The sequence below is a fragment of the Taudactylus pleione genome, unplaced genomic scaffold (assembly GCF_031769625.1).
Source record: "Taudactylus pleione unplaced genomic scaffold, aTauple2 ptg000694l, whole genome shotgun sequence".
Classification (NCBI taxonomy): Eukaryota; Metazoa; Chordata; class Amphibia; order Anura; family Myobatrachidae; genus Taudactylus; species Taudactylus pleione.
Window position 1 is genome coordinate 207,047 of NW_028285096.1, and position 13,137 is coordinate 220,183.

The window sequence follows — 13,137 nt, forward strand, 5'->3', positions numbered from 1 at the left end:
AAATATCGGAAGCCGATGTCCATCCCTAGGCGGGAGTCGGGACTCACTTCCTGGATGGTGTGACTGCTCTGTGTGGCAGCACCTAGAGGAGAAGAATTGGATCATCAGGTAAGTGAGTGTGAATGGCGGGGGGTTTAGTTGAAAGAAGCGATTATTAAGAATTAGGGAGTTGATCCCAGCAGAGCTGTCCTGATATTACCTATGAATTAGGGCTAATTCAGCATTGCACACAGTCAATGGGTCCTGCGTTATCACACAGACAGACAGATTGACAAGCAGAGGCATTTAAGGGGCGGTGCGGGAGTGGGATTGGCCGGCGTTGCCGGAAATGGGTGCGTGTATGCTCCCTTTTTCTGGGAGTGGCAAAGCCGAGGGGCTGCTTCCATTGATGCAGTTTTCTGGCCTCGTAAGCCAGCCAGTCTGAGTATGCTGAGGAACGCAAATGCAGCAGGGGGTGTCCTATAGGGGGTGTCCTGCAGGGGGTATCTTACAGGGGGTGTCCTACAGGGGGTGTCCTGCAGGGGGTGTCCTACAGGGGGTGTCATTTGCATGTTTGCAAGGACAGAATTTCGTGCAGCTTTGCAATTCCTCCCAGTACTGAATCACCCCCTTAGAGAAGCATTAGAATGTGGCAAGCGCATTCTGAGAAACCCTTCTGAGGCACATAGAGGGACTGGGTTGTTTAAAGTACTTTCATACCGTAAACATGCTAATTTGAGTAGATCTGTTCCTGGGTATTACTACAAGGCTTGACTTACACCAAGGCTCTATCTGTGTGGAGTTTGTATATTCTCCCCGTGTTTGTGTGGGTTTCCTCCGGGTGCTAGGGCTTCCTCCCACAATCCAAACAAGGTAGGTTAATTGGATTCTGACAATAATAAATGACCCCTAGTGTGTAAGTGTAAGTGCGTGTGGTAGGGAACATAGCGTATAAGCTTTACTGAGCCAGGGACTGATGTGACTAAATATTCTCTGTAACACTCTGCAGTTGTGCACTGTGGCCTGATTCAGAGCCGCTCGTAAGCGGCCGCTCGTTCGCTCCGAGCGGTGTTCGCACATCTGCGCATGCGTATGGGTTGTAATGCGCATGCGCCAACCAGTCAGTGCGGTCGGAAATCGTGTGCTCGCAAAATAGCGAGTGCCTGCTAATTTGAGTGACAGAATGAGGCGTTTGTGGGTGGTAACAGGGGAAGGTGCTTGAAAACGGGGAGTGGAGATCCGAACGCAGGCGTACCAAAAGGTCAAAACGGGCGTTTAATGGGAGTGCATAATTAACAAAGCAGCGTCATCGACCACGTCACTTGGTTGTCTTTTAGCCTGAACTGCTCGCATGATTGCGGTAGGAAAATGCTACCACAAGAATAGGGAGCAGTTCATACGCCTTTCGATGTACTCGATTAATCAAATAAATAGCGGAGATGACGTATGATGCGAGCGGCCAAGGGGCATCTTTACAAAATAGCGAGCGAATGTTTCGTTTGCTCGCTCAGACATAGAGGCGTCAACAGACCGCAAAGAGCGAGCGCTCAATTTAAATAGCCAGCCCCTTTTTCTGAACGAGCGTCCGCAAATAGCGTCCGGCTCTGAATCAGGCCCTGTGTGTCTTATATAAGCATGTATGCTTTCAGCACGGCAAGAGACGATACTTGTCACATGTATACTATCAGCACGGCAAGAGACGATACTTGTCACATTAATACTATCAGCACGGCAAGAGACGATACTTGTCACATTAATACTATCAGCACGGCAAGAGACGATACTTGTCACATTAATACTATCAGCACGGCAAGAGACGATACTTGTCACATTAATACTATCAGCACGGCAAGAGACGATACTTGTCACATGAATACTATCAGCACGGCAAGAGACGATACTTGTCACATGTATACTATCAGCACGGCAAGAGACGATACTTGTCACATTAATACTATCAGCACGGCAAGGGACGATACTTGTCACATGTATACTATCAGCACGGCAAGAGACGATACTTGTCACATGTATACTATCAGCACGGCAAGAGACGATACTTGTCACATGTATACTATCAGCACGGCAAGAGACGATACTTGTCACATGTATACTATCAGCACGGCAAGAGACGATACTTGTCACATTAATACTATCAGCACGGCAAGAGACGATACTTGTCACATTAATACTATCAGCACGGCAAGAGACGATACTTGTCACATTAATACTATCAGCACGGCAAGAGACGATACTTGTCACATGTATACTATCAGCACGGCAAGAGACGATACTTGTCACATTAATACTATCAGCACGGCAAGAGACGATACTTGTCACATTAATACTATCAGCACGGCAAGAGACGATACTTGTCACATTAATACTATCAGCACGGCAAGAGACGATACTTGTCACATTAATACTTTCAGCACGGCAAGAGACGATACTTGTCACATTAATACTTTCAGCACGGCAAGAGACGATACTTGTCACATTAATACTATCAGCACGGCAAGAGACGATACTTGTCACATGAATACTATCAGCACGGCAAGAGACGATACTTGTCACAAGAATACTTTCAGCACGGCAAGAGACGATACTTGTCACATGTATACTATCAGCACGGCAAGAGACGATACTTGTCACATGTATACTATCAGCACGGCAAGAGACGATACTTGTCACATTAATACTATCAGCACGGCAAGAGACGATACTTGTCACATTAATACTATCAGCACGGCAAGAGACGATACTTGTCACATTAATACTATCAGCACGGCAAGAGACGATACTTGTCACATGTATACTATCAGCACGGCAAGAGACGATACTTGTCACATTAATACTATCAGCACGGCAAGAGACGATACTTGTCACATGAATACTATCAGCACGGCAAGAGACGATACTTGTCACAAGAATACTTTCAGCACGGCAAGAGACGATACTTGTCACAAGAATACTATCAGCACGGCAAGAGACGATACTTGTCACATGTATACTATCAGCACGGCAAGAGACGATACTTGTCACATGTATACTATCAGCACGGCAAGAGACGATACTTGTCACATGTATACTATCAGCACGGCAAGAGACGATACTTGTCACATGTATACTATCAGCACGGCAAGAGACGATACTTGTCACATTAATACTATCAGCACGGCAAGAGACGATACTTGTCACATTAATACTATCAGCACAGCAAGAGACGATACTTGTCACATGTATACTATCAGCACGGCAAGAGACGATACTTGTCACATGCATACTATCAGCACGGCAAGAGACGATACTTGTCACATGTATACTATCAGCACGGCAAGAGACGATACTTGTCACATTAATACTATCAGCACGGCAAGAGACGATACTTGTCACATTAATACTATCAGCACGGCAAGAGACGATACTTGTCACATTAATACTATCAGCACGGCAAGAGACGATACTTGTCACATGTATACTATCAGCACGGCAAGAGACGATACTTGTCACATTAATACTATCAGCACGGCAAGAGACGATACTTGTCACATTAATACTATCAGCACGGCAAGAGACGATACTTGTCACATTAATACTATCAGCACGGCAAGAGACGATACTTGTCACATTAATACTTTCAGCACGGCAAGAGACGATACTTGTCACATTAATACTTTCAGCATGGCAAGAGACGATACTTGTCACATTAATACTTTCAGCACGGCAAGAGACGATACTTGTCACATGAATACTATCAGCACGGCAAGAGACGATACTTGTCACAAGAATACTTTCAGCACGGCAAGAGACGATACTTGTCACAAGAATACTATCAGCACGGCAAGAGACGATACTTGTCACATTAATACTATCAGCACGGCAAGAGACGCTACTTGTCACATTAATACTATCAGCACGGCAAGAGACGATACTTGTCACATTAATACTATCAGCACGGCAAGAGACGATACTTGTCACATTAATACTATCAGCACGGCAAGAGACGATACTTGTCACATGAATACTATCAGCACGGCAAGAGACGATACTTGTCACATTAATACTTTCAGCACGGCAAGAGACGATACTTGTCACATGAATATTATCAGCACGGCAAGAGACGATACTTGTCACATGTATACTATCAGCACGGCAAGAGACGATACTTGTCACATTAATACTATCAGCACGGCAAGGGACGATACTTGTCACATGTATACTTTCAGCACGGCAAGAGACGATACTTGTCACATGTATACTATCAGCACGGCAAGAGACGATACTTGTCACATGTATACTATCAGCACGGCAAGAGACGATACTTGTCACATTAATACTATCAGCACGGAAAGAGACGATACTTGTCACATTAATACTATCAGCACGGCAAGAGACGATACTTGTCACATGTATACTTTCAGTACGGCAAGAGACGATACTTGTCACATGAATACTTTCAGCACGGCAAGAGACGATACTTGTCACATGTATACTATCAGCACGGCAAGAGACGATACTTGTCACATGTATACTATCAGCACGGCAAGAGACGATACTTGTCACATTAATACTATCAGCACGGCAAGAGACGATACTTGTCACATTAATACTATCAGCACGGCAAGAGACGATACTTGTCACATTAATACTTTCAGCACGGCAAGAGACGATACTTGTCACATTAATACTTTCAGCACGGCAAGAGACGATACTTGTCACATTAATACTTTCAGCACGGCAAGAGACGATACTTGTCACATGAATACTATCAGCACGGCAAGAGACGATACTTGTCACAAGAATACTTTCAGCACGGCAAGAGACGATACTTGTCACATGAATACTATCAGCACGGCAAGAGACGATACTTGTCACATTAATACTTTCAGCACGGCAAGAGACGATACTTGTCGCAAGAATACTATCAGCACGGCAAGAGACGATACTTGTCACATTAATACTATCAGCACGGCAAGAGACGATACTTGTCACATGAATACTATCAGCACGGCAAGAGACGATACTTGTCACATGAATACTTTCAGCACGGCAAGAGACGATACTTGTCACAAGAATACTATCAGCACGGCAAGAGACGCTACTTGTCACATTAATACTATCAGCACGGCAAGAGACGATACTTGTCACATTAATACTATCAGCACGGCAAGAGACGATACTTGTCACATGTATACTATCAGCACGGCAAGAGACGATACTTGTCACATTAATACTATCAGCACGGCAAGAGACGATACTTGTCACATTAATACTATCAGCACGGCAAGAGACGATACTTGTCACATGTATACTATCAGCACGGCAAGAGACGATACTTGTCACATTAATACTATCAGCACGGCAAGAGACGATACTTGTCACATGTATACTATCAGCACGGCAAGAGACGATACTTGTCACATTAATACTATCAGCACGGCAAGAGACGATACTTGTCACATTAATACTATCAGCACGGCAAGAGACGATACTTGTCACATGTATACTATCAGCACGGCAAGAGACGATACTTGTCACATTAATACTATCAGCACGGCAAGAGACGATACTTGTCACATTAATACTATCAGCACGGCAAGAGACGATACTTGTCACATGTATACTATCAGCACGGCAAGAGACGATACTTGTCACATTAATACTATCAGCACGGCAAGAGACGATACTTGTCACATGTATACTATCAGCACGGCAAGAGACGATACTTGTCACATGTATACTATCAGCACGGTAAGAGGCGATACTTGTCACATTGAAGGAGGCTGTTACAAAGAGAATAAGGAAGTACAGTCTGGTTATCGGGTTTATAGTAAGGGTGAAGGTGTTAGTGAATTAATGGGGGTTCTTCTGATGAGACAAAAGGGGGGTATGGGGGTGCCAGGGACTAAAATGCCTCTATACAGCTCTGCACAGAAATCCATTCATTCAGATTAATTGAACATTAGAAAGATTAAGATGAAGTTGGGACATTGCTGCCTGGTATGTGGGAGATTCCATCTATCGGGGGTCTCTGACAACTTACAATCCAGCCTCCTCCGTCATTATCCATATCGCATAGGACTGACAGCGGTCTCTTGCCATCAGGGTATATCGTATACCATCCAGTTAGGTATAAACCACTGTCTCTCAGCTGCTTACAGTTCCTTGCACCTATAGATAAAGCACAAATGTAACACATGCAGAATATATGCACATCCCTGTATATCCCTGCACATCACTGCACATCCCTGTATATCCCTGTATATCACTGCATATCACTGCATATCCCTCTATATCCCTGTATTATTATTATTATCATTTATTTATATGGTACCACAAATGTTCCGCAGCGCCTTACAAAGTACAAAAACAAATTGTATACAAGTGACTTACAGAACAATACAATACAGGACATGGATAATATATATTGCTACATTAGCGACCATATCACCCAGATAAGCAACAGAGCATAAGCAACCAAGTGTTAGGTGCCCTAGTGGTGAGTAAGAAGTAAATGACACTATAGTAAGGAGAAGCACAAAAGGGTAGATGGCCCTGCTCGTGAGAGCTTACATTCTAAAAAGGTGGGGGAAGACAAACTGGGTTAACACAGATGGGGACGAAGGAGCATGTAGCAAGGAGTTAGAATGATAGCTGGAAGGCTTTGATGAAGTAGTGGGTCTTGAGAGCCCGTTTGAAGGATTGCAAACAGGTGGAGAGTCTGATGGGGAGTGGGAGAGAGTTCCAGAGGTGGGAAGCAGTGCGGGCAAAATCTTGGAGGCGGGAGTGGGAGGAAGTAATCAGCTGGCATGAAAGGCGGCGTGCATTAGTTGAGCGAAGAGGGCGGAGAGGAGCGTGAAGGGAGATGAGATCAGAGATGTATATGGGAGAAGATTGGGTGAGGGCTTTGTGAGTGAGTGTGAGAACCTTAAATTGGGTTCTAAAAGGGAAGGGGAGCCAGTGGAGAGCTTGTAGGAGAGGGGAGGCAGATGTAGAGTGCTTGGAGAGGAAGATAAGCCGTGCAGCAGCATTAAGGATAGACTGGAGAGGAGAGAGATGGGATTTGGGGAGGCCAGATAGGAGGAGGTTACAATAGTCCAATCTGGAGATGACCAGTGAGTGTATGAGGGTTTTAGTAGCATCCTGGGTGAGATAGGGTCTGATCTTAGAAATATTTTTGAGATGGAAACGACAGGACTGTGAAAGGTTCTGGATATGTGGTTTGAAGGAGAGGGATGAGTCCAGGGTAACTCCAAGACAGTGCACCTTGGGACTAGATGAGATAGTTATTCCATCAATTGATAAAGAAATAGTGGGAAGTGAGGTGATGTGGGAGGGTGGGAAGATGATCAGCTCTGTCTTAGACATATTAAGTTTAAGAAACCGCTGGGACATCCAAGAAGAGACAGCAGAGAGACAGTTGGAGATACGAGTCAGAAGAGAGGGGGAGAGATCAGGGGAGGAAATATAGATTTGAGTATCATCAGCATAGAGATGATAATGGAGGTCAAAAGAGCTGATGAGTTCACCTAGAGAGGAAGTATAGAGGGAGAATAGGAGAGGACCAAGAACAGAACCTTGGGGAACACCTACTGTAAGAGGCTGTGGGGGGGAAGAGGAGTCGTGAGAGGAAACTGAGAAAGATCAGTCAGAGAGGTAGGATGACAGCCAGGAGAGGGCAGTTTCACGTAGACCAAGGGAGTGAAGGATATTCAGCAGGAGAGGGTGGTCCACAGTGTCAAAAGCAGCAGAGAGATCAAGGAGAATGAGAAGAGAGTAGTGGCCTTGGGATTTGGCAGCAAGGAGGTCATTGCTGACTTTTGTGAGGGCAGTTTCAGTGGAGTGGAGAGAACGGAAGCCAGACTGAAAAGGGTCAAGGAGGGAGTGGGAGGAAAGAAAAGTGGTAAGGCGGTTGTAGACAATCCGCTCAAGGAGTTTGGAGGCAAAAGGGAGGAGAGAGATGGGTCGGTAGTTAGAAAGAAGGTTAGGATCAAGGGTAGGTTTTTTAAGAATGGGGGAGACAAGGGCATGTTTGAATGCAGAAGGAACAGTGCCTGATGAGAGGGAGAGGTTAATGAGGTGGGCAAGATGGGAGCAGGCAGAGAGAGAGAGGAAGCGGAGGAGGCGGGATGGGATAGGATCAAGGGGGAGGTGGAAGGGGGGGAGGACCGGATGAGGGCCATGACTTCCTCTCCAGATGCAGGGAAGAAGGATGTTAGAGTTGGTGAAGTTGATGGGGAGGGGTGATTTGGGAAAGGAGAAGGTGGAGAGCTGGTTGGATATGATGTCCTGACGTATGGAATCAATTTTAGATGTAAAGTAGGTAGCAAAGTCAAGGGCAGTGAGCAAGGAGGGGAGACGAGGAGGCGGTGGATGAAGGAGGGAGTTGAAAGTAGTGAAGAGACGCTGGGGATTAGAGGACTGAGAGGAGATGAGGTTCTTAAAGTATGACTGTTTAGAGAGGGAGAGCGCAGCACTATAGGATGAGAGCATAAATTTGAAATGGAGAAAATCTGCCTTAGAGCGTGATCTTCTCCACTGTCGCTCGGCAGTTCGAGAACACTTTTGCAGGTATCTGGTGCATTTGGAATGCCAGGGTTGAGGAGTAGATCTGCGAGTGTGAATAGTGATCACTGGGGGAACAGAGTCCAGAGCAGAAGTAAGGGAGGCATTGTATAGGGAAGTGGCTTGTTCAGGGCAAGAGAGAGAGAGGATAGGGGAGAGAAGTGAGTCAAGCAGGGAAGAAAAGGAACCTGTGTCGATAGCATCAATGTTACGCTTAGTAATGGAGGCTTTTGGAGGTAGAGGAGGGGAAGGAGAGAGGGACAGGTTAAAAGAGAGAAGGTGATGGTGAGGGAATGGGGAATTGAGGTGGTCAGAAATATCACAACGGTGTGTGAAGACCAGATCAAGCACATGGCCACTCACATGGGAGGGTGAGGAGGTCCATTGGGAGAGACCAAGTGACGATGTGAGGGAGAGGAGTTTGGAGGCAGAGGATTCTGTCGGGATATCAATTGGAATATTGAAGTCACCTAGGATAATGGAGGGAAGTTCTGAGGAGAGAAAGTGAGGGAGCCAGGAAGCAAAGTTGTCAAGGAACTTGGAGGGAGGGCCAGGGGGACGGTAAATGACAGCTACTTGGAGGTGTACTGGGTGGAAGAGGCGTATAGCATGGACTTCAAATGAAGAGAATGTGAGGGATGGTTCAGAGGGAATGGGTTGGTATGAGTAACCAGGGGATAGAAGGACCCCAACACCACCACCATGGCGACCCCCAGGTCGTGGGGTGTGGGAAAAGGTGAGGCCCCCAGAGAAGAGAGCTGCAGGAGAAGCGGTGTCAGAGGGTGAAATCCAGGTTTCAGTAATAGCTAGGAGATTCAGGGAGTTGGAGATGAAAAGGTCATGGGTCGGGACCAGTTTATTACAGACTGACCTGGCATTCCAGAGGGCACAGGATAGAGGGACAGAGTTTGTTGGAGAGATTTGAATGAGATTATCAGGGTTGCTGTAGCGTGGGGGCGAGATTAATTTGGGGGACCGAGCTGAATAGAGTGTAGCAATGGTGCGGACTCCAGTGCTAGAAGGGGAGCCAGTAGAAGGTGGGCAGGAAGGGAAATTAATGATGTGTGGATGGATGTGGGGTAAAGTGACATGGAGAGGGGAGTGGGAGGAGGGATTAGCAGTGAGGTTGTAGGACCCCTGTGGAGTATAAGAGAATGAAAGTGGAGTAATGGGAGAAGATGGGGAGGAAGGTAAACAGAGGAAAGGAGATAAGGGGAAGAGGAAATGGAAGAGGCAAGGGGGAAAGGATAAAGGTGGAAGCAAGGGGCAGAACAAAAGATTAGGTAGACACTGAGTGAAGGTGGGATTTGAAGAAAACATGGTAATAGTAAGGATGATGTAAATAGGGGAAGAAAAGTTAAAAGTAGGAATGAAGACAGAATGTAGGAGAGAGCAGATTTCCAGAAACACAAGTAATAGTACAGTGAGGGAAAAGAGTCAGTACTGCAGAAGTTTATTATTGAGTATAAAAAAGTGGAGATTTGGTGGGAGCAGAAATTAAATAGTAAAATATACAGTGGTAGGAGCTAGATGATATAAGACTTATACCCCTTTTACACCAGAGCAACAACCTGGGTTTTTGCTGGGTCTACCCGGGTTGCAGCTCAGTGTAAAAGGGTCCCTGAAAAATAACCTGGGTCAAGTGACCCTGCAATCCAACCCAGGTAGCTACCAGGGTTGGACCCAGGATGGACCCAGGTAATGGTGCAGTGTAAACGGTGCAACCCAGGTTATCTGATCTGGATCATGCCTAAAATGAGCGGATTGGTGGTTGTGGAGCATTCACCTCCCACTTTTTATGACCTCACAGGTTTAGCAGGGCAGACCTGAGTTCAGTGTGAACAGGGCTGACCTGGGAGTAACCCAGATCAAAGGTGCAGTGTAAATGGGTCTGACCAGGGTTGGAACCATGTCCATAAACCCTGGTCGGACCTGGGTTTTTGGTGAAAAAGAGGTATTAGAAAAAGAGCTAAGATAAAAGTACATTATTATAGAGGTAAACTGACATAACACAGATAAGTATGCATTAGGATCATATGTAAAGCACAGAGCCAGCAGCAATAGTAGAAAGGGAGGCACCAGGTTTATGCAGCCACCAGACAGGGAGTTTAATAATGAAAGCCCTGGTTATGTATCCACAGGATCTAGTAGTATGGAGACTGTGACCTCACAATTGTTCATTCCACTTTGTCCTATTAATGGTGAGGTTGTTGTTTGTTTGTAGCTTGGTGGGCTTCCTTCTGTTTCTCTACTGTTTAACGCTGATATAACGCCAATTAATCGATTTAAAAAGAAGTTGACACTTTTAAAATAGGACACTTCTAAAGATAGGGCACCCAGCCAAGGCTAGTCCAGCCTTCTAATGACCCTTACATAGGAGACCTAGCATGTGACACCACTAATTTCTAACTACCCCCAAAACACTCCCACTATTATTGCAAGCAAAAAATTACCTTAAACAAACAAACAGAACATACCATTAAGCTAGCATCTGGGTCTATATACCTAGAATCAAACTAGGAAAACACAAACATAAAACTATATTCTAAACCATCAACTACAGATACTATGCAGTGATATACTACTTAATTTAACATTACATCTAAGTTAATTGTTCAAAACAGTAGTCCTTTACAAGTATCATGCAGCAAGAATATGCTGGGAGCAGTAGTCCTTTACAAGTATCATGCAGCAAGAATATGCTGGGAGCAGTAGTCCTTTACAAGTATCATGCAGCAAGAATATGCTGGGAGCAGTAGTCCTTTACAAGTATCATGCAGCAAGAATATGCTGGGAGCAGAAGTCCTATCCCTGTATATCCCTGTACATCACTGTATATCCCTTTATATCCCTGTACATCACTGTATATCCCTGTATATCCCTGTATATCCCTGTATATCCCTTTATATCCCTGTACATCACTGTATATCCCTGTATATCCCTGTATATCCCTGTATATCACTGTATATCCCTGTATATCCCTGTACATCACTGTATATCCCTGTATATCCCTGTACATCACTGTATATCCCTGTACATCACTGTATATCCCTGTACATCACTGTATATCCCTGTATATCCCTGTATATCCCTGTACATCACTGTATATCCCTGTATATCCCTGTATATCCCTGTACATCACTGTATATCCCTGTATATCACTGTATATCCCTGTACATCACTGTATATCACCGTATATCACTGTATATTACTGTATATCCCTGTATATCCCTGTATATCCCTGTACATCACTGTATATCCCTGTATATCCCTGTATATCCCTGTACATCACTGTATATCACCGTATATCACCGTATATCACTGTATATCACTGTATATCCCTGTATATCCCTGTATATCCCTGTACATCACTGTATATCCCTGTATATCCCTGTACATCACTGTATATCACTGTATATCCCTGTATATCCCTGTACATCACTGTATATCCCTGTATATCCCTGTATATCCCTGTACATCACTGTATATCCCTGTATATCCCTGTATATCCCTGTATATCCCTGTACATCACTGTATATCACTGTATATCCCTGTACATCCCTGTATATCCCTGTATATCCCTGTATATCCCTGTACATCACTGTATATCCCTGTATATCCCTGTATATCACTGTACATCACTGTATATCCCTGTACATCACTGTATATCCCTGTATATCCCTGTACATCACTGTATATCCCTGTATATCCCTGTATATCCCTGTACATCACTGTATATCCCTGTATATCCCTGTATATCCCTCTATATCCCTGTACATCACTGTACATCCCTGTATATCCCTGTATATCCCTGTACATTACTGTATATCCCTGTATATCCCTGTATATCCCTGTACATCACTGTATATCCCTGTATATCCCTGTATATCCCTGTACATCACTGTATATCCCTGTATATCCCTGTACATCACTGTATATCACTGTATATCCCTGTACATCACTGTATATCACTGTATATCCCTGTATATCCCTGTACATCACTGTATATCCCTGTATATCCCTGTATATCCCTGTACATCACTGTATATCCCTGTATATCCCTGTATATCCCTGTATATCCCTGTACATCACTGTATATCACTGTATATCCCTGTACATCCCTGTATATCCCTGTATATCCCTGTATATCCCTGTACATCACTGTATATCCCTGTATATCCCTGTATATCACTGTACATCACTGTATATCCCTGTACATCACTGTATATCCCTGTATATCCCTGTACATCACTGTATATCCCTGTATATCCCTGTATATCCCTGTACATCACTGTATATCCCTGTATATCCCTGTATATCCCTCTATATCCCTGTACATCACTGTACATCCCTGTATATCCCTGTATATCCCTGTACATTACTGTATATCCCTGTATATCCCTGTATATCCCTGTACATCACTGTATATCCCTGTATATCCCTGTATATCCCTGTACATCACTGTATATCCCTGTATATCCCTGTACATCACTGTATATCACTGTATATCCCTGTATATCCCTGTACATCACTGTATATCCCTGTATATCCCTGTATATCCCTGTACATCACTGTATATCCCTGTATATCCCTGTA

The 13,137-nt window shown here is 44.5% G+C and overlaps 1 protein-coding gene across 1 annotated transcript in view; it reads right to left on the reverse strand.

Moving 5' to 3' along the window:
• Positions 1-13,137, reverse strand: part of LOC148477745 (ficolin-1-A-like) — a 120,656-nt gene that overhangs the window by 44,666 nt on the left and 62,853 nt on the right. The window contains exon 7 of the mRNA XM_088456260.1: positions 6,020-6,147. Within this exon, the coding sequence (XP_088312386.1) occupies positions 6,020-6,147 (128 nt within the window). The remainder of the gene's footprint in view (positions 1-6,019; positions 6,148-13,137) is intronic.